Source organism: Monomorium pharaonis, chromosome 8 (assembly GCF_013373865.1).
Source record: "Monomorium pharaonis isolate MP-MQ-018 chromosome 8, ASM1337386v2, whole genome shotgun sequence".
Classification (NCBI taxonomy): Eukaryota; Metazoa; Arthropoda; class Insecta; order Hymenoptera; family Formicidae; genus Monomorium; species Monomorium pharaonis.
Genome location: NC_050474.1, coordinates 14277949 through 14301216, shown reverse-complemented (window position 1 = coordinate 14301216; position 23268 = coordinate 14277949). Strand labels below are relative to the sequence as shown.

General features: G+C 35.5%; 2 protein-coding genes across 6 annotated transcripts in view; one reads left to right on the top strand and one right to left on the bottom strand.

Moving 5' to 3' along the window:
* The window catches only part of LOC105836806 (Bardet-Biedl syndrome 4 protein homolog), a 222488-nt gene that overhangs the window by 18909 nt on the left and 180311 nt on the right, over positions 1 to 23268 (bottom strand). The window contains exon 9 of one of the 2 annotated variants that reach the window (XM_036291581.1): positions 22222 to 22857. The exons of the other annotated variant lie outside the window; for it this stretch is intronic. Coding sequence (XP_036147474.1) covers positions 22715 to 22857 — 143 coding nt within the window. The 3' untranslated portion in view covers positions 22222 to 22714. Of the gene's footprint in view, positions 1 to 22221; positions 22858 to 23268 lie in introns of those variants that run through there. 2 annotated transcript variants of the gene reach the window in all.
* LOC118647190 lies at positions 16849 to 21829 on the top strand. 4 transcript variants are annotated; one of them, XR_004964505.1, is made up of 5 exons: positions 16850 to 17235; positions 17936 to 18052; positions 18557 to 18578; positions 18754 to 18791; positions 19718 to 20508. XR_004964505.1 is itself a non-coding variant. In XM_036291582.1 (3 exons), exon 3 carries the CDS (start codon positions 20541 to 20543, stop codon positions 21075 to 21077), a length of 537 nt encoding a protein of 178 aa, XP_036147475.1. In that variant the 5' UTR covers positions 16849 to 17235; positions 17936 to 18052; positions 19718 to 20540; the 3' UTR covers positions 21078 to 21829. The 4 variants fall into 4 exon arrangements, 2 of the variants coding, with proteins under 2 accessions (XP_036147475.1, XP_036147476.1); XR_004964504.1 differs by lacking the exon at positions 18754 to 18791 and having other exon boundaries at positions 16852 to 17235; positions 19718 to 20507; XM_036291582.1 differs by lacking the exons at positions 18557 to 18578; positions 18754 to 18791 and having other exon boundaries at positions 16849 to 17235; positions 19718 to 21829.

Genomic DNA, 23268 nt, shown 5'->3' with positions numbered 1-23268 from the left:
AACCTGTCAAGTCATCAACTTTAACGATTCATATTTTGTTTTACGAAGCAGACCGCCACATTTTTTGCCAGATTCTTTCGTTTCGTGTCAAAACGCGTCGAATAAACATAAATTTATCGATATTCGAGGTGGAACTTGTATTCTAAATAATTATCATTAATAATTATATTTATACTTTTGTGCAAAACAGATCCGTATTATAATAAAAAAATTTTTACGCAATCACTCAAATTACATATAAATATACGTACTTTAATATTATTAAATATTAAATTATTATACATAAATCAGATGTATGTATACACATGCAATGAACATAAATCGAGTAGAATAAAGATGTGCCACAACTTTTTAGTAGTAATCACTTATGTACATATACACATATATTAATTCTTTGTAAGTAAAAATTCCAACCGATTGGAATTTATGTTATGTTTAAGTTTACAGCTATTTCTAATGTTACTGAGATGTTCAGATCTATAGCCATTTACTGATCGGTTCTTAAGTTTATGTTTACGTCTTATGCTTATGGTTACGGAAATTCATGTGCGATGGCCTTAAGAGAGGACATTCGCCTCATTTAAGCCTTCATCTTTGTATACGCACACATTCGTGAGCAAAGGTACATTTGTAAATAGTCAAATCAAATGTATTTTGTGACGTAACGCGTCCGGTCGCGTTCGTCACAAGGGCGTAAGCTCGACCGAGGGGGTCGATTTGGGGCTCCTCCTCGCTGAGACGAGGGGGACGTGACTTTGTTTTACGTTTATTTCTTTCTTTTCTAGTTTCCGCGTTACCGTATCAGATTAATTAGGGTATTTAGGACTGAGGCGCCGAGTGAGGGCTTAATTTTAGTTGTACCACTAACGGAGGAGGAGCAGCCATCGGGGGAAAAAGTATCGCGAGCAGTCGACAGGAGGAGGGGTGCCCCGCGCAGAGTTTCCCCGCCGAGCCGTGCACCGAGCCCGGCTGATTATTACCGCCCTGAGCCGCCTGGATACCGCCGCCCTGAGGATACCGTGGCAAAAACGATACCGCATAGCAGCCGGAAAGATTCATGAGAGGAATCACGCCGAGGGCACGCCACCGGGCTGCAAACCGGGGGAGCGACCGTCAAGCTGTCATCCGCCGCCACGTAGATCGGTTTGGTCACGGCATGGCCAGCCGGGCCGACCGAAAATGGCAGAGCGCTAACACTCGCCTCGGCGGAAGTCGTCACGCGCGGACCACGAGGCAGTTCGAGAGGCGATGCGGCGCCGCATGAGATCGAGGCGTGCGGATCGACCGAAAATCGAAGCACGCGCATGCGCGGCGGCTCGAGCCGGCCGGCGCGGGACCGGGGCTCCTCACTGTTCGGCAAGCCGTGACTGTGCGTACTTGGCAGAGGACGAGCCCGAGATACCGAAATCGTTACCGAAGACTTCAGGGACCAGGACCCCGTTCATTATTGTAAGGCCAGCACTCGACAGCCATCGATTAAGTAAGATTCGGAAAAGGCGGTCAACCCTCGTGCGGGACCGGATACCGGATACCGTTTCCGCTGGTGATTGCGGCGATCCGAATCCGATACAGTTAGTGATATTTGTTGTGTAACGTAACTCGAAGTAAAGAGTAGAGTTTTGGGCCGCACGAGGGCTCGGACCGACCGGCCCCGAAGAATTGATACCGCGAGTACGTCCCTCTCGGACTACGCCGGAGCCGACAGTCATAGGATTAGAATCATTGTTACCGCGACTTGTTTCCGCCATTATTGATTTTGTCTTTGTGCGAGCGGAGAGCCTCGCCGGCCTCCCGCCGCGTATTATCAATTTTGTCTTTTCCACCTTGTTGTGTCTCTGATGAGTTTTTGTCTCTATCACAGTAAAATTCGTGCATTAATTGTATACAGACGCATTGAGTAAGCTCCTTGCAGCCTTGTTACCGTTTTCAGTAGAGAAATATAAAATATTCTTTTGTTGTTTAATCAGTGAGTACCGAATCTTTATACGACCTGCCTCGATCCGACATCTCCACGCCTTCCGTCTCAAAAAGAACCACGCCACTCTATCGTCTCGCGAGAAAGAGCTACCGGCACTTGTAACGCTTTCCAGTTGGTTACCGTATTATAGCTGATTATTGTGTGGCGCGAGAAGTCGCGCCTGGCGCCCAACAATTTAGCGTATTGGGAAGTTACCGTTCTTGCAAGCTACCGCTATCGTATCAAGGGCAACCTCGATCGATATTGGGGGATACCGTATACAAGATACCGCTATCGTGTCGAGAGCAATCTCGCCCGATATTTGGGGGATACCGTCTATGAGTTACCGTTCTCGCTTCGAGCGTAAGCCTCGAGCGAGTGGGGGATACCGTATGCAAGCTGCTGATACCGTATCGAGAGCATTCTCGAGAAATATTGAGACTACCATTTTAATAACTATCGCATCTAACTGGACGAGCGTTACTCGTTACCGCATATATAGAAATTCCCGTTTAATTGAGCGTAGCCCCCTCGGACCTGGCGTTCCCGAGGGAAAGCTACGTTGCAATTTATAATCGCAAAAAACTACAAAATATATAGACGATTGGAAAAGTAGAATTTTTTGTATAAAATGTTAATGACACAAGAATTCAGAAAAAGCTCAAAAATTTGAAAATAATTTTTTTAATTGTCATTACTGTTTTTAATCGGGAGCGTCTTAGATGCGCACAGTATGAACAGACACAGCAGGCTGAGTGAAACGAACACAGTATAAAAGGACACAGTGCGAAACGGACACAATACGGGACGGACACAGTACGAGACGGACACAGTAACAAACGGACTTACCACAAGGATTTATGTCTTTCCAGGGCACCCCTACTGACAAGGTGGATGCAAGAGGAGGGCCGAAAGCTCCCCTTGCACTCTCGCCATGTGTGTGTGTGTGTGTGTGTGTGCGTGCGTGTGCGTGCGTGCGTGTGTGTGTGCGCGTGCGCGCGCGCCCGCAAAGCATTCTCTGCACCACATGGGTTTGCGACTGTGTTCATTTCATACTGTGTCCATTTCGCACTGTGTCCGTTTTATTCAATCTGTTATGTCCGTTTATTACTGTGCGCATTTGGGATTCACTCTTTTAATTAACTAAAATTCAACAAATGCCATCAATAATCATGGAAAATCAGAAGATACTGTTTCTAAAAATTTTGAAAATTTCAACATTGCGCCGTACCCGACTGCTACGATGCTATATGGCATTATTCCTTATCCGTACATATCCATCTATTCTGTCTATTCAGTTTTGTCGTACACTAAACTCACACACACCGGTGGTTTCGCATATAAGTTTTTTGGTTATGGGTCTATATTCAATAAGTCCAATTCACCGTTTATAATATATATAATAGTTTATTTAAGTTCTATCCGAATGGTATTTACAAAACACAAAAATTATAATAAAACGCGAGAAACGCTAATAGCGCGCGTCGTGATAATCTCGTAACACTCGTGGTCCTTTGTACCCTAAATCGCAAGATATACAATCGTACGCGTGAAAATATCTAGAACTCGGACTGACGTCCGAACGTGAGACGGTATTCACTGCGACTGACTGCGTGAGTGTCCTAGGTCTTCCTTGGCGACAGCGATCCCTTCCGCTAATATAGTTTACCGTATTTGATTTGACCATAATCTGTAACATGACATCCCTCGATGTTTATAGACACTCGCCTGGTGGACCAATCGGCGATTTTTTGACCTGCGATGATCTCAGCAGGGAACAAGAGAAGAACAGGTTTGCACACGTTTTTCCTTAAAATCTTGGCCGTCGCCAAGAAAACCTTTGACGCCGAAGTAATGGGACAAGCAAATTTATGATTTGTCCAAAGACGCCTGTCAATTTATTTCAGTTTTTGTTTGTTTAGGATCAACGGATCGGGAGGTACCACCCGGATTCGGTACGTGACATGCGCGTAGGGTCCGTACACCTGCGTCGCGACTTGATTATGTTGGTGTAGATATATTTGTGCGTGCACGCGACTTTCGCTTAGAACGCCATCCTTGTTTAGGCCCTATGTTGGGGGGGGGGGAGACAAAAAACTCATTTTTATGGGAATTACGAATTCATTTTGTTTCTAAAATCTCGGCCCTTTAAGGGTTAATACCAATCTTGGTGTCTTAATATTAAGTAAAAAAGGGAGCGGTGCACTTGCACACGGTTCAGATGGACACGGTGCATTTGGACACGGTGTTTTTGGGCACGATATCTTGCGCACGGTTCAAATGGCCACGGTACATTTGTACACGGTGCATTTGCACACTGTGCATCTTTCCGTATGCAAATGATCGGTGCGTATTTTTTGGTATGCAAATGAGTGGTGGGCAAGTGAACGGTGTGCAAGTGAGCGGTGTGCAAATGAATGGTGTGCAACTTTTACGTGTTCAAGTGAACGGTGGGCATTTTTTCGTGTGCAAATATCCGGTGGTCAAATTTTACATGTACATATAACTAACGTACATTTTTAACAAAATTTCATTTGTGTCCAAATGCACAGTGTGCAAATACACCGTGACCATTTGAACCGTGCGCAAGATATTGTGTCCAAAAACACCATATCCAAATGCACCATGTCCATTTGAACTGTGTCCAAGTGAGTGGCACCCGTAAAAATTGCAATTACCTAAATTGGTTAATTGGTTTATAAGTTCAGGGTTTATGGATCTAGTGCTTGTGGATTCAGGAGAAATAGGTTCATGCGTTTATGAATAAACGAGCAGTGCTTCAGGTGATTGTAATTTGTTATTTATTGTTTTATTCCTGATTTTGGTGTCCTTTTCTTCGAATAAATAAAAAACCTGACATGATGGGATTAAATGGATTTCAGATTCAGTTATTCGGTTTTAGCAACTTAAAATTCATATGAAATTCCTGGGCCAGGTAAACGTCAAAAGAATTTCATGATTTTGGGTAATTAATAATTTTTAATTAATTTTCATTTTTATATTAAAAAATTTTAATATTAATTATATTAATAATTTAATATTTTTATTTTAAAAATTAGAAATAATAAGGGTAATAAATATTCGGGAAGCAATAATGATAATAGTTAAAGTGCATAAAAGGTAACATCTTATCGATATTTTTCTTTTTGAAATATATTTTAAAAAATATGGGAATCGGAATCGTTTAATTGTCTATTCCAAAGGATGTGTAAGTGTCTTAAATGTGCTGTCGCCGAGTCCTCAACAAAGACAAAAGGCTGAAAGAAAAAACGTGATCGCACTTTTGTTACGGAGCAGAGCAAGAACCGCGCGGAAAAAACTCTGTTAGCAACCACGATCCTGTATGGCCAAATTAATAATAAACTCATAAAACCCAACAGTTTTCAGAAATGAAATACGTTCTCAGGATACGTTTCTTATGATTATCGATTTCCTGGATTAGTTCTTACGGCTCGATTGCAATTCGCACACCAGAGTACACGAGTGGAAGTCGATACGCGATATTACTCGAGCGGTCGTTTGCTGTCGTGTGCAAAACGGGAAATCGAGCTGTGTGTCGAATTCGCAAGCCGCCGCACGTGCCGGACCGATCGACGTTCGTCAGATTACGCGTATCGCTGGTGATCCTGTCGTAAGTAAAACTTTGTTTACTGTGTGCAAAAAAAGAAAAATTAAGTACTATTATAATATCGTGCACGACAAATCCAGCGGACTTGTACAGCGTCTAGCAATTAAAAGCATTTCTTCGCGCAAGAGATTTTCCGCTATCGGGCAATAAAGCCGAGTTGGTATTACTACTAGAAGTGTATTCTTCCCTGGGAGAGGTTCAGTGGCGCACAATACAATTTGACACGTTGCAATTGCCTACCGTGCTATTAGACACGAAACATTGCGCACCGTTTAATTGGATACCGTTCGATTGGACACCGTTCCATTGGACACAGTTCAATTGGACACCGTTCGATTGCGCACTGTTCAGTTGCGCACCGTTCAATTGCACACCGTTCAGTTGCACACTGTGTAATTACACACCATTCAATTGCACACCGGTCAAACGCATATTAAATATTCATACATTATGGCTTCGTTTGCAATGTGTACATGGGTTAGCGACTTGGACGGGATGGGTGTGGGAGAGGGGCCAAAGGCCCACCCGTGTGTGTGTGTGTGTGTGTGTGTGTGTGTGTGTGTGTGTGTGTGTGTGTAAAGCATTCACTGCATTACATGAGCGATTTAAATGGTGTGCAATTGAATGGTGCGCAACTGAACGGTGTGCAATTGAACGGTGCGCAATCAAATGGTGTCCAATCGAAATGTGTCCAATCGAACGGTGTCCAATCAAACTGTGTCCAATCGAACTGTGTTCGATCGAACGGTGTCTAATCCAACTGTGTCCAATCGAACTATGTCCAATCAAACTGTGTTCAATCGAACGGTGTCCAATCGAACTGTGTCCAAACGGACTGTGCGCAATTGAACGGTGTGCAATGTTTCGTATCTAATAGCACGGTGGTCAATTGCAGCGTGTCCAATTGTACTGTGCGCAAATGAAGGCCTTTCTTCTCCCCACGTGTGACACGAGGTACGCCGAAAAATCGAAGCCGGAGAGTTCGATGAAATCGGAAATGACACTCCAGGATCTGCTGAGTGAATTCGACGGTACGGGCAGTGATTTCCGGAAGTGGAGGCAGCAAGTCAAGTTGTTACGTGATACTTATAATTAATGTTGCCAGATAGCGGTTTTTCCCCTAGATTTAGGGGTTTTCTTGCCTTTTAGGGGAAAAATTTTTTAGAGGAAATTTTGGGGGAATTTAACAAATATGTGTATATGTTTGTTTTCATTGCCTACACTTTTACACGTATATAAAAAGTGTAAGTTCTTATTGGGCTATACTTTTAACCTGCCAATGAAAACTAATGGCGTTTTCGACCCGTGCTGGGTTAACCCGTTTCGGTTTCTTTTCCTCTAGAACTGGCCAATCACAGTTATTCCTTTCTTCAGAAGAATGGCTGTGATTGGTCTTCTGACGTCATTAATCGCTCCCGAAGCGATTAACCCAGCTCGGTCGAAAACGCTATTACACTTTTCGTTTTTTTGTCCAGATTGTAGGGACATCTGATGCGGGGTCTACAATGGCAGCAGGAGTAATGGAGTAGGAGTAATAGTATATCCACACAAACTTGCATAAGCATATACATAAGAAAATTGATTGGTCTACAACATAGAGCTTGTATTAATGGAGGGGCCACGGTGCATCGCGACGCGCGCGGGGAGAATCGACAGAGAGGTGGATATATTCTGTCTTTTTTCGTGTGAGAACAGGTTCGTAACTATACAATTTGAGGCCCGATTCTCGAACTCGTACGAAAAAAAATTGCTTACAAAGATAACACTGTGCATTCATTAAGTGGTACATAATTTAGAATCTAAAAGATGCATGCCAATCAATGAATGCATAGTATTACTTTCGTATGTAAAAATTTTTTGTATTAATTGTAACAGCCCAAGGCCTAAGTAAACACCAAGTAAGTAGGCTCATACCTGTCGTACTCCTCGTATGTGTGGCGCTTCTTTCCTTCTAGGAAACGGAGTGGTGGGGATATCCAACATGAAAAGAAACATGATATATGAGAATATATTCATGTCTCTGTCGATTCTCCCCGCGCGGACACCGGCATATAGCAATGGCCCCTCCATTAATACAAGCTCTATGGTCTACAAGCACTTACATAAGAAAATAGACCAATCAAATTCCTTATTCATATGCTTATGCGTTTATGCAAGTTAGTGTGGATATACCATAAGAAGTAAGAAATATGAAATGAGATTTGCCCATTTCGTTTACTCCCAGTTTTTAATTGGTCAATTGTTACTCTTACTCCTTACCCCATTACTCCTGCTGCCATTGTAGACCGCGTATGAGACTTCCGCGACAAATGATACGCTCATGAATATGGTCCTTAAGGATTTAAAGAGAGCTACAGGCGGTAAATTATAAAACAGTTGACAATACGTGATAACTGTCATTTTGATGTATATCGTGTAAAGCCATAAAATGCCAAAGAATCCAAAAGATAAGAAAAGTTATATACAAAAATATCGGAAGGAATGGGAACGAGACAAGCAATTTATCGTTGTTACTCATGTATGCAATGTATACATGGGACAGAAATACCTTCTTACACAAAGTTGTACCCTTTCTCGGTACGCATACGAATATGTAGAGACAGAACATATCCCAGATAGTACAAAATATATATAAAATATTTATAAAATATTTATAAAAATATTTTGTACATACTTTTATATCCGAGTTTGTCAGGTATAAAAAAAATTATGATAAACGTTTATGAAAATATTTAAAATAAATATTTATACCATTATTATCAAAAAATATAAAAAATATTTCAAGTTTATATACCATAAATATTTTTCAGTACAATTTAAAAATATATTCTATATATTGTTAATAATAATTTTTGTATCATTTCTAGATGGTTTATGAAAAATAATTATATAATCTTTAAAAAATATTTTTTGAATATAAATTTGTAAAATATTTATGATAATATTTTGTGCTATCTAGGATATATTCTGTCTCTATATATTTGTATGCGTACTGAGAATGGATGCAACTTTGTGTGAAAAAGTTCAGAAAATATTTCTGTTCCCCCTATGTACATGATGCTGATTGTAAAATAGTCGCAATGATGCCTGTAAGATCGTCTCTTTCTTGTTGTCATTTAACTATTTTAATATATTTCTCATATATAGATTGGCTATGTGCTTCACCAACGGATTCGACAAAGGCAATTTGCAAATATGAAATCAAAGTGCATAAAAAAGATCTTCAAATCCACGCAGAGTCAAAAAAACATAAAAATTTAATAAAGGAGCACATCGAAATTGCTGCAACTCCAAAAATCACACTCTTTGCAAAACAATCAATCAGCGAGAGAAGAAAAATATTAGAGCTGAAGCTTGCAACTTTTGTGACCGAACACTGCTCAATTAATGCTGTTGACCACTTAGGATTTTTAATTAAAAATTCCGATACTAACTCTGAAATTCTGCAGGACATTAAATTGCACAGAACGAAATGTACATCGTTGATGAAAAATGTAATTGCGCCAAGCATGCTTGACGATTTAATCAACGATATTGGTGATGAGTTCTATTCTGCGATTGTCGATGAAAGTACAGCTATAGACACGAAAAAATTGTTATGTATAATTATACGTTTTTTTAGCAAAGCAAAAGGAAAAGTAATTACAAGTTTCTATAGACTCATTGAAATAGAAACAGCAGTTGCTGAAAGTCTGTTTGAAGTTTTCACGGACCAATTAAAAAGAGATAGTTCAAAATTAGAAAACCTCCTTGTTATTGGCGTTGATGGCGCAAATGTTATGGTTGGAATGCACAAATCATTTTCATCAAAATTGAAGTCTCTAATTCCGCACTTAGTAACAGTTAAATGTCTGTGCCATTCGTGTCATTTAGCTGCAGAGCACGCATGTCGCATATTACTTAAACATCTTGACTTCTTGGTTTGTGAAAGCCACAACTGGTTTTCTTGTAGCACAAAAAGACAAGTGCAATACAAGTCCATTTATCAATTAATAAATGGCGGAGGTGCTAAGCAGCCAAAGAAAATTGTTAAGTTATCTGGCACTAGATGGCTAGCACGATTTGAGGCGATAAAAACGATTTTAAATCAATGGAATGCTTTAAAATTACATTTTAAATTTGCCGTGGAAAAAGAACGATGTTATACTGCAGAACAGTTATATGAAATGTACAATAATGAAGACAATCGAATTTATTTAATTTTCCTGTCTTCTGTTTTATCAAAAGTTAACGCTTTAAACAAACTATTTCAATCTGACTCAGTTGATCCATTAAAGTTGTTTGAAGATTTAAATGAATTATTATATTTACTTTGGCAAAAAATCGTAGTACCACAACAGCTCGAAAAAACGTGCAAGAAAAATTTGGAAAACTTTCATTTCTTAAATTATTTAATGCCTACTGATTGCATAAATCTAGGAGATATTTAATAATCTAGGATAATTTAATAATGCTGTAAAAGATAAAACACATAAACAGATTCAGAATATTAAAAAGCGATGCAAAGAATTTTTAGTAGAATTATGCAATGAACTTCAAAAGCAATTACCAGAAAATATTAATATACTCAAAAGTATGAGCAATTTTGCACCTTAATTGGCAACAAGTCAAAAGAAGCCAGATATAACCGATATTGCCATACGATTTAAGAATATCTGCGGAGACGTTGATGAAACAATTACAGAATGGAATCTCCTACATACTGTTAGCATTAATTTTTCATCTACAGAAGATTATTGGTTGCAAATTAATAAAATTATTAACGCAGGTGGATACAAAAGATTTGGGCATATATCCAAGTTAGTTTTAGCTTTAATAAGCTTGCCTTTTTCTAATGCAAGTGTTGAGCGAACATTTTCAATTGTTAATATCATCAAAGATAAATTACGAAATGGAATGTCAGTAGAAACCGCAGATACTATTTTACGCATAAGAAGTAATTTACCAAATGGCTGTCTCACTTTTGAACCTACCAAAGATATGTTGAATAAATTTAATTCGGAATCTATGTACATTTCGAAATTTGTAGAAGAAATACTAAATGTATTCACAGAATATTAATTATTCTACTAATATTTAAAGAAGATATTTTATATATATAATTATAAAAATGTTACGAAAAATTGCGTTTCACATTAAAGTTAAAACAGTTGATAATAAATAATATATATAGTTATAAAATATTATTAAAAAATGCATTTATATAATTTTTAATACTAAGTATCTAATAATCTAAATAATTATGTATTGTTCGAATAAAATAATTTTATAAACTTTTAACTTTATACGTACAATATATTTTTATAGAATTTATTTTGCATGCTAATTTGTACAATTATTGAAATTGGCGATGTTAATAATTAATTATACTTCGTAATTTTTATAGTTTTTTTTTCATTTAGGGATTTTTTTACTAATCTGGGGGGGAAATATAGGCTGGCTTGGGGGATTTACGTTGAGGCCATCTGACAACACTGCTTATAATCTCGATAATAACGTTACAAGGGTGCTGATCAACTTGAAATTGAAAGGGAAAGCCTTTAGTTGGTTTCACTCAAAACCCGAACACATCGTGCTAAGTACAACGAATACTACCATGATAAAATAATTTTGGCAAATGGTATCGATCGAGGCCGATAAAGTTCTCGACTATGTTATCGATGGAGTACCTGATCCGAGACTACGAGATCAAGCAAGGCTGCAACGCTTCAAGGAGGCAGCCGAACTAATTAAGGCATTCGAGAAGATCACGCTGAGGAACATTTCGAAATCTGAACGAAGTGCAATGGGAAGCTGTTCACAAAAGATCAAGAAAAAGACGAAGCCTACTAGATCCGAATGCGTCGAGCGGATCCAACGCAGAAAACAGTCATGAGGTGCTACAACTGCAAGGAGAAGGAGCGTCGCGCCGCCGGTTGTCCGAAACCACCACTTACTTGGAATAAAACCGGTAGATAAGCAATCTAATGATTCGAACTAATTAAGGCAAAAATTGTTTATATTAACGAAGAAGAATGGAACTTGAGTGATAAAGAATTAATTGATTCAATTAAAAAGCAAAATAAACTTGGAACACAAGAAGAAAATAATATGAGAATAGTGAAAAGATTAAAAACTCAACCTAACAGAAGAGGTAAAACAGAAGGCGCCATAATAATTGAACTAGATGAAAAAACACATGAATTAATGTTGAGCCAAGGAAAAGTAAATATAGGATGGAAAAGATGTCCTGTATTTAATCATATTAGTGTTAAGAGATGCTTTAAATGCTATCACCATCTTGCGAAATACTGTACGCGAAATGAAGCATGCCATAAATGTGCAGGTAATCACAAATCAAATGAGTGTACAACAAATGAGAAGAAATGTGTAAATTGTATGTATAAAAACCAAACGTATAACTTGAAGATAAAAGATGACCATGATGCATTGAGCCCGGAATGTCCGACGTTCAAAAGAGTTCTACAAGAGGAAAAGAAAAGGGCCGGCTGGGAGGATGCAAAATAGCAATCACAGAAGGAAGAGGACATATACTATATACAAATGCGCAAAGTTTAATGGCACATAAGGACGAGATACAGCATCAGATTATGAAGAAATTAAATCCGGCAGTTATTGCATTGTCGGAGTCGAGACTAATTGCGGAAATTGAAGACAGTGAAATAAGTGTACCGGGATACAGTGTGGTTAGATGCGACGCGGAAAATAGAAATACAGGGGGGGTTGCTCTGTATGTAAGAGATGATATCAAGTATGAAATAGTAGTATTGAAAAAATTAGAAAGAATTGTGTGGTGCGTTGCAATAGAAGTGAAAGAGAAATTATTTAAAGGAGTGTTAATGGTAATATATCATTCACCGAGTGCGTCACATGGAGAGTTTATAGGATTCTTAGAGGAAATAGTAGAAGAATTAACGATAAAAGAAGAGTGTATAATATTAGGAGACTTTAATATAGATTGTATGACAGACTCTTATTATCCAAATAAACTACTAACGACTATGCAAAGTCTAGGTATGAAGCAATATGTGGATAAACCAACGAGAGTTACCGAAAATAGTAAAACAATTATAGATCTAGTTTTTGCGAATAAAGATATAAATGTAGAAGTCAAGTACGAACCTAAGATAACGGATCATGCATGGATAAAAGTCGTGATAAATACGAACAAGACTGTACATAAATATAAAGAATTCAGTGGCAGGGATTATAGTAGATATAATGCGGATGAGCTTATTAAGCTAGTGGAGAGTAATTTAGAAAAAGGATATGATTTAGATATTAATGAGTTAGATATTAATGTAAGGGCAAAGAATTTAATTAATAGTATTGTAGATGCGCTAGACATCTTAGAACCTAAGAAAATTTTTAGAATACCGAAAATATGGGAAGGGAAAAAATGGTATTCAAAGGAAATAGAAGAGCTAGCGACTAGAAGAGATGAGGCTTATAGAAAAGCACTGTACGATAGCACGGAACAAAACTGGCAACAATTTAAAATAGAAAGAAATGCAGTAGTTAATTTAATTAGAATAAAGAAAAAAGAATATTATGAAAACATGATTGATCATAATAGTAACAATCCCACAACTATGTGGAAATCATTAAAAGAAATTATTAGAGGAGGACCAATAGGCGCAAAAGTTGTAGGAAAAATAGATTTTGAAATATTAGACAATAATATAGAGTGTGATATAGCTGATAAATTTAACTTATATTATATACAAAGTATTAAAGACATAATAAAATCTATAGATAAGAATTATAAAACGAGCACAAATAAGAGAACTATTTATTGTATTGAAAAGAAGGGAGAGCTAGAAAAATTTGAGTCAATTAGTAAAAGACAGAACAAGTAAAAATAATTATTAGGGAATTACCAAAAAAAGAAAGGCACAGAAGAAGGAATAACTAGCGATATATTAAAAACGGTGTCTTGTGTTATAGGAGAGGAATATTGTGATATAATAAATAAGTCATTGAGTGAGGGTTGTTTTTTGAAAGAGTGGAAAAGATCCATGATAATTCCAATACCAAAAGTAGAGAAACCTAAGAGGGCAAGTGATTATAGGCCTATTAATATATTACCAATATATGAAAAAGTATTAGAGATAATAGTTAAAAAGCAAATTGAGGTCTACCTAGAAAGTAATAATATCATAACGGAACATCAGTCGGGCTTCAGAAAAAATTACTCTTGTGAAACAGCAATTCAAACAGTTATAGATGAATGGAAATTGATTATTAGTGAAAGACAAATAGTAGGAGTTATTTTTGTAGATCTTAAACGAGCTTTCAAGACAATTGATAGAGAAAGATTATTAGAGAAATTATACCAGTATTACACGAACAGTTCTAGAATGGTTTAGGTCGTACTTAAAAGATAGAATGCAACAAGTTCAATTTAATGATAGATGGTCTAAGATAATGACTACGGAATACGGAGTGCCACAGGGTTCGGTATTGGGCCCATTGTTGTTTATAATATACAGGGTGATTCAAAATAACTATATGTCCTTGCATAGACGTATTCTTAGTAATATTCTGAGTCAATTTTTTCTTTCGCAAAAAATTATCCAGAGCTTAGATTTCTAGATATAATAAGAAATAGTTTACGTATCCTGAATCGGATGTAAGAGGTAAGCAGGGGTGGCAAAACTCACCGCTGCTCGCGGGCATCACGAGCACTGCGAGGCGTCTGCTGCGCTCAATAATCGATAATCATCTCAATTATCTTTAACACAAATCTTTAATACAGATTTAAAATTAATTTTCTATCATCTAAATAATTACGTAGAATATTCAAATTGATTGCTAGAATGTCAAATTTTTTGCTCTCCGGGTCTCCGTGTATGCATTTCCAACATATTCTTCAACAAATTATAATAGTAAATCATATTAATCAATATTTTTATTGTTAAGTTGCTGCGTTTCCAGACACATATTCGACAGTGTTACCACACAATAACCAATAAAGTCAGTTGTCTGCTTGCTTAGCTGAGCTCGATGTCAGCTGACATCGAGTAACTAGTAAACACGCGTTGTGTGTTCGTCGAGTAAATACGCGTTTCTTTCTTCGAATAATTTTGACGCGCCGAGTGATTAGTAATGTTTAATAGTTAAATGTTTCGTACTATTTTTTTGATGTGTAAATAAATTCGGTCAAGTGAGTGAACAGAGTGTGTGTGTGTGTAAATGAGTGAACCCAGCAAACACAGAACATTGCAGTAACATTGCGGCAATGTTGTAATATTGCTGTGATGTTGCTACAATGTTATAACATTGCCGCAATGTTGCTGCTATGTTCTGTGTTTGCTGGAAAGTGATAAAATGTAAGAAGAAAAAAAAGACTTTTAATCCGATAAACTAAAGGATGGATCGTGAGAACAATCAATTGATTGCAGGATGGTACGTGCGTAAACAGGTTCAAACAAGTTCTCTCCCCCCTCTCTCTCTCTCTCTCTCTCTCTCTCTCTTTGTCACCTATTCATTTCTTCCTTTATTACATAATATTCGGGTGATTCAAAATACTAAATACCATCGTTAAAGATAATTGAGATGATTATCGATTATTGAGCGCAGCAGATGCCTCGCGGTGCTCGTGGTGCCTCCGAGCAGTGGTGAGTTGTGCCACCCCTGCTTACCTCTTGTATCCGATTCAGGATACGTAAACTATTTCTTATTATATCTAGAAATCTAAGCTCTGGATAATTTTTTGCGAAAGAAAAAGTTGACTCAGAATATTACTAAGAATACGTCTATGCAAGGACATATAGTTATTTTGAATCACCCTGTATATGAATGATATTGTTAACGTTTGCTCGGATATGTGTAATATAAAAATGTTTGCGGACGATACCTTAATATATGTAACAGGTGAGAGTAGTGCGGAAGTAGAGAGGAAATTGAATATTGCATTTAACGTAGTGGAGAAATGGATGAATATTAATAAACTGAAGATGAATTCGGGGAAAACAAAATATATGTTAGTTAGAGGGATAAGAAAAGAATTGAGAGGCAATACTACTGTGAGATGTTTAGATGGAAATGAGATTGAGCGTGTAGAAATAATAAAGTACTTGGGTATAATTATTGATGATAGACTTAGATTTAGCGGTCACTGTGATTACTTGCTGAAGAAAATAGGGAAGAAAATAAGTTTTTTAAATAGAATAGGAGACTTTATCTCGGCTTACACTAGATGTACGATATACAAAACAATTGTAGCACCTCACTTTGAGTATTGTGCGACGCTACTATTAGATATGGGAGATACACAGTTAAGTAGGCTCCAAAAAGCGCAAAATAGAGCTATGAGAGTCATATTGCAATGTGACAGACGTACCAAAGTTAAATGTATGCACCAAGCGTTGCAATTTATGACCATAAGACAAAGGCTGTATTACAACACGTGCATATTTATTTTTAAAATTTTAAATAATATGATGCCGGAGCAATTTAGTAATAGACTTAGAATAGTAAAGGGAGAACGCGAAACTAGGCAGACAGAGGATATTGTTATTGAATTTCGAAAAACAAGAAGCGCGCAAAAAAGTTTATTTTATGAGGGTGTGTTAATGTATAACGCATTACCACCCGAAGTTAAACATTGTAATCGTTTAGAAATGTTTAAACGAATGCTAAAAGAGTTTGTTTTTAATGATGTAGCATAAAAGTGTATATATATGTATTGAAAATAGCTGAGAAAGCTAATAAAAGATCAATCAATCAATCAATCAATCAATCTCTCTCTCTCTCTCTCTCTCTCTCTTTCTCTCACTACACTAATCGTATAAGCAGCGCCCTTATCTTGGCTGCTAGCGAGCGCCGATATCAGGCTGCTAGATTTTATAAACTTTAAAAATATTAAAAAATATTAGATTAAAAAATAAAAATATAACATTCGGATACTGTAGTCTACGTTTAATATTATATCCAAAAAATTTCTGTTAATTGAACGTCTCGCAACATGTTAAATCTCAGGTTTCTCTTTTTCTGAAATACTTTTCACAAGTCACGTGACTTTACAAATAACATAAGTATATATAGGTAAAATTCTTAGAGCATCCCTTAGACGTTTTCAAGTCTGTTTTCAAGCAAGTTTACCCAAAAGTCTGTATGTGTGCAGATAGTTTTCAAAGTTAAGTGAACGATTCAGTTTTTCCTCAAAATGGCAAATGAAATTGAGATTGTTGATCTTATGAGAGACGACATTGAAATTATTGAAATTATTGACATCGTGGACGATGATGAAGTCGAAATTATTGAAATTATAAATGTACCCCAGCAAACACCAAATATAAATGCAATATAACGTGAGAGTAACATGTAATATAACAGACGTTACACTCTATTTATATTATAGTTACGAAACTTTACTACATATATGTGATGTAACAAAGTTATGAAGCTATAATATTACTTCGTTATTTGTATGTTACAATAACCGGACAGTGATGTAACCACAATGTTGCGTGGTTACACAACAATTGTTTTACTTATGTTATATAAATATTATAAAATTTGAATCTTGTGAGACTCTAACCTCAATCGCACAACGTACATCTCGTGCATTAGGCGCGCTTTCCCCTAGTGGATGCTATAATGACGAAAGAGAGACGTTATTTTCTTGCAACTTGACTTTAATCAGGTAATCCTTTATGTTTTTTAAGTCAACATTTATTAAAGATTATATAAAAAGGTGTAGAAAATGTTGCTGCATTTAATTAACATATATTAATTTTCTTATATATAATATACATCATAGATAACTTATTATAATCTTTCCTACATGTTTTGTAGGTTATGTTTAGTCAGCAACAACAATATAGATTTATAAGTTATAACCGCCTTTATATATTTTTTATTTTTGATATTACATGTTAATTCGATGCAACATGTATTGTGGAATTGACGGTACATTGATAATTATACAATTTAGATCCATCATACAATTTCGATAAAATTGTATACGCTGCTTATTCGATGCATTTTTGCACAAAATGAACAAAAAAGTATGGCAGATAAAAGTTCCACTCTATCTTGCGAAGCAATAAATTTATCGTTAAAGTTAAAACTAACAGATATGTATATTATCAAATCTATTATTGACAAAATGTATAGCGATATGTTTCTTGTTTTGATCTGCACAACTACATATTTTTATATTTAAATAATGTATTTCTTAAGTAAATTTAAAGATAATTTATTATTCGGGCTGCTAGTTTTACATACATTTCTGCAAAAGTCACATAGCATATGTGTAAATCATACAATATATAAAGGCAGTTATAAACTTATAAATATAATTTATAAAGACGTATCATATTAAAACTAATTTTATGTTACAGGATTCTGCCAATTATTCTTACATCATTCGGACAACTGTTCTTCTTAAAATTTAAAAGAACGTAAAGAATAACTGAAGTTTATAAAAGTTGAAGAAATTTTCACAAGGATTAGAACAGGTAAGAATAAATTATAGCCATTATATGTTTTTAGAATAAAACCCAGCAAATTAGAGATAGGAATAATCAAATGTTCCTTCTCAAGTTCCACTTTTGTGCACATTTCCAGAATAATCATACGCACATTCACTGGTCATTCTTAAATTATTCTATAAATAAAAATATCTTATTTTGTCTTTCGTCTCATATATGCCTATTTTGTAGTCTTTCGTCTTATATATGCCTCAATTTACAAACAATTAAGTTAGAGAATCAAAAATATAAATAAAAATTCTGAATGTGATCATTGTGAATGTATGAAAAGAATTGTATTAATTAGAATAAATTATTTTGGGAACAACAGAGTATTTAAATACTTACTTTTTAGTTTTTAATGTAACTAAGAGCTTTATCAGTATAATTCTGAGGCGTATATCTGGCTGACACAAAATGCATAACAGTTACTAAATGACTAAGACCTACAGATAATCTTTGACATTCATAAACATATTTCCTATATTACAGCCTGCGACCACATCATCGGCAGGTTAGTTGAGTGACATTAGTCTGTATATTTTGTTGTAATTGTTTCAGATCAGATTTCGCTTTTTATTTATTTCAGTAATCTAAAAAAGATGGTTGTACGATACCTTTAAGAGTCACATAGTTGCAATACAATATTAAAATAAAATTATAACATTTGTCATTATTCTGTTACCTAGCCTGCCATAAGATAATGACATACTTGAAGAACTAGAAGGTACACCTTTGGATAATCCTTTTGATATGAATTGCTCTGCCAATTCTTTATATAATGGTTCGCTAAGCTTAAACAGAGACAAACTTCGGTGAATTTTTTATCAATAGCATACACCAGCTTACAAGAAAGAGAATTTTGGTGTAACAGCCAACAATTTTTTAATAATGTATTAATAAAATTTCTTACTGCTTCTCTTTAAAATTCAAATAATAAATATGATAATAATGATAATCTCATCAAATTGCTTGTTCTTTATTAAATCTTTTGCGAAGGTTTTCTCGAAACAAGTTAGATTGTAATATAGATATTTTCTCACACAAAAAAATAAACTGTTCACTTCATCCTATAACTTTTTTGGTAAAATTATGTTATTTGATACCTTCAAGGTCCACATATTCTGTTCGGCACACTGTAAATTCCAAGCTGTGAGGTTAATCTCTCTTTTATATCTTTCTTTCCTTACTCGTCTACTCTTTCTTCTACTTTACGCTCAAATAAAGTGTTTCTTCCTTTCTTGCTTTTAATATAACTAAAAATAAAACATAACACAAAGTATTAATCTTATCTCAGAATACTTACTCCATACAAAAAAATAAAAATTTTGTGAGACTTATCTGATTATACAACCCATTGTATTAGACTAAACTTCAAATTAAGCACAGTCGTATTTTCCTTCACGATGTAAAATATGCAAATGATGCATAAAACTAAAAACTGACTCGCTGCTAACCTCGCGCACGTCATCATGTTGCGGCGTTGCGTCGGTTGCGCGTGCACCAGTGTGCAAAATAGCGAGATGCGTACATGCGCATGACGGTTTATTCGTACCAATCCTCGAATATTCTAAATACGTATTTAATGTTCTATATATGAATTAGTGTATTGGTGAGCGTTATATAATATTATTTATTATTTTCTTTTTACAGAAAACTGAACTCAAATGGAAGCGCTTGCACTCATGTCACTATCATGTCCTGACAATTTCGGATTTTATAAAAGTATAGGAGACGTGATTGACGTTGAGATTGTGATTGACAGCTGGAGCAAAGCTATAATTTAGTTCAACATTACGTGAAGTTTATTTAATGTTTTTCTCTTATTTTCCCTCGTTTTTTATGTTTTTAAAAATTATTTTTAAAATATATTTACTAATAATCATAAAGTATAATATGTATACATTTGTTTAGATATAAGTTTATTTTGTTGATAAATATATGTGTTAAATATATTAAGAAGTTTATTGAAAAGACTATTTTTAATGTTATCTTTTTCCTTTATAATTATATCTATCCTTTATAATTTTAGAACTTACAATTTTCAGGAAGTCAAGTTCTTAAATTAATTTTACATAAAACAACGAAATTGCATTCAAAAGTATTTTTTGTTTTATGTAAACTTAATTTAAGTACTTAACCTCCTGGGAATTATGTGCTAAAATATATACATGTACATATATAACAACACTGTAATTATTTTTTATAACAGCAATATAATAGTTTATATTGCCATTACAAAACATCTCGGTTATAGTTATATAACAGTTCAGTTCTACGTTATATTTATGTTATGTAACTACAACATCACATGAGTAGGAAATTATAACTAACAGGAATGTTACATGTAACGTTCATGTAATATTACCTGTTACATTCCGTTTTATTGCAGCAATGTAATGGTTATATATTGGTGTTTGCTGGGACATGATGTAAATAATGTATACATAATATAAATAATAATGAAAAAATATATATGGATGTAAATATGGATGTAAATATGGATGTAAATATGGATGAACACATTGATGAAAACATGAATCATCAAAGAGCCGCCGATAATTTCATGCATTTGGATGAAGAAAATGCAATGGACATCATCGATGATTTTGATGAAAATGTGCTTGAGTTCATTTTTGAGGAGGAGGAGGAAGAGGATCACGAGAGCGTGCTGTCCGAAGACAGTCAGTATATGAGTGACTGTAGTGAGGATTTTAACGAAACGCGTGAAAAAGATGTCTCAATTGCACAACTGCGAGCGCTGAACATGCAAACTAAACATTGTGCCATTTATTGTTTCTACAAAACCGAAGAAACATATGACACAGGCACATACATCGCATGTGCCGAATGCATAATCGGAGTAGCATTCACTGATGCCGATAAAATGTCTGCCGTCCGCCAACACCTAACAAACACGGTTTCTGCAATTAGCGGTAAATATTGCTCTAATTGCAGGAGACCTGTTTTCATCTTGATTCCGTGCAACATTTGTCCAATAGGTACACATTAAAACCATTTACAATAATAGTCACAGTCGCAGTTAGAACAATAGTCGCAGTTACAACAATAGTTACAATCTCAACCATAGTCACCATACCCACTACTACTTCCACTATTAATACATGGAGGGGCGCACCGTATAAGAAGAACATCGCCATACATCAATCGCTCATTACGAAGATCCTCACTATAGTCGCTCATTACCGAACGGACAACAAAGGACAACGTTGGCTGCTGGAGTCAAATGGAAAAACGTACTTCCCGAAGATGAACTACTACGTTCCAATTCAAGAAAACGAAGCTCATGATAAACCGTAGTATTTCTTAATTAAATCAAATTTTATTACATATTTATTACATATTTATTACATATTTATTTGGATTTTATTTCTAACTCGCATTTTTTTTCTTTACAGAACAATATCTTAGCCGCGCCATACACCCCGCATCCTGAGAAGGAGATTTCCCCTTACGGCTACATCCTACAAGTACTTGGAAATGGGAATCAACGTGGGGCTTGAACCTTTTGTGAAGATGATTCTTGGCGACAACAAGAGCAACGAGATACAACTTTCACGTAATACCTAGGTAATGATGAATCAGAAACATACGGATATCGAGCGGCTCCTGCAGTCAACAATCAATGCATCGCTATGGGTTGATATTCTTCATATAGAAGTTATCAAATTACGTAATGAGTGTGTTATAAAATTCACTTTAAATAACAAAATTATGTACATAAAACTGTACAATTTTTACTTAAATTTGAAAATATTATTAATCATGTATATTTTAAGTTGTGGCATGATATGTATATAGTTAAAGAAAAATATAATAAATTTGTGAACTGCTTGCAACGAGATAATATTTGTAATGAGTGTGACGCAGTCAAATTATTAAATAAAATATATGATAAAACTTGTATAATAAATTGCGAACTAGTGCTTATAATAATATTGTAAATGATGCTTTACATAATAAATAAATATGTATCTGTATAAAAATTAAAAAATTATTTAAGAATTTTTCCTATCTCCTACCAATTATCCTAATATATAAAATTAATTTAATTTATTAAATGTAGTTTTTATTAAAGGGAGAAAAAAAAAGAAAAGGAAATATGATTGATAAAAATAAAGTAAAAGATTGTATATATATTTTATTTTTATTTCTTATTGTGTACTCTATCTTTGTCACCGTCTCCGAAATATCGTACAAGTTCTTTAGGTGGCCGAAGATTACCAAAACTATCGAAATATATCACGTGATTGTCTCTCTTTGCATACCCAATGAGTACCGGGACCCGTCACATCATTCAGGTTTACGATACCGCTCTCGTTTCGTCGCTTATTGGTAATGCGTTACCCATAAAAACATCTCTAAAGTACGGAATACGCATATGAATAGCCAGTTGCTGCAGTTGCACATTTGTCATTGCACCTGCAGGCATTTTTAACGTTTTTTCGACATTTTTTTTTTTTCCTTTCGCTGTTACACCTTTTCCATATTTGTATGGAGCAAGGTATAGTTCCTTTCCGCCTGTGTATGGACCAAGATACCCCGCGACCTTCCATCGTGTGATTGTGACGTTGTAACTCCTCGAACTGACTTCGCGCGACTTTACTATCATTCACTGCTTTTGCCACGCTAGCCGCTCCACCGATCATGGATCCGAGTGCGCCCAATAACGGTAGAATCGATAACATGCCGCCTTGTTTCGCTGTTGGAAGTACTCGTTTCTTTTTTGTTATCTTTTTCTTCATCAACGTCTTCTTCCCAGCTAGCCAGGCCTGTTAAAATCACATATCGTGAAAGCTTTACATCAAGGATTGTTTTAATTTTGACAACAATTTTATGACAAGTAATTGTCTGTTGCTTTGTTTTCTAAAAGTTTCGAGCAAATTTACGGCAAAAGTTTTCATCACACGATGCTGCAGATAACAGAGAAAGACTTGTACATAAATATTACATAGAGAAATTACAAGATTTGCTCCGACACGATAAAATGCAAAATTTAAACAAATAACAGAGCAAACCTTGCTACACGACATGACAATAAATTTATGGCAGGAACAGGAAATCTTGTTAAGCACAGAATAATAGCAAATTAGTAGCAAGAACAAAATAAAACTTACCGAACACACTTTTGCAACAAAATTGCGACAAGGTGTGTCCGTAAACAGCTTTGTTTTTGCTGGCAA

Excerpts from the sequence above, each read along its gene's own strand:
- LOC118647190 (XM_036291582.1), top strand. The coding sequence starts at position 20,541 with ATGGATGTAAATATGGATGTAAATATGGATGTAAATATGGATGAACAC.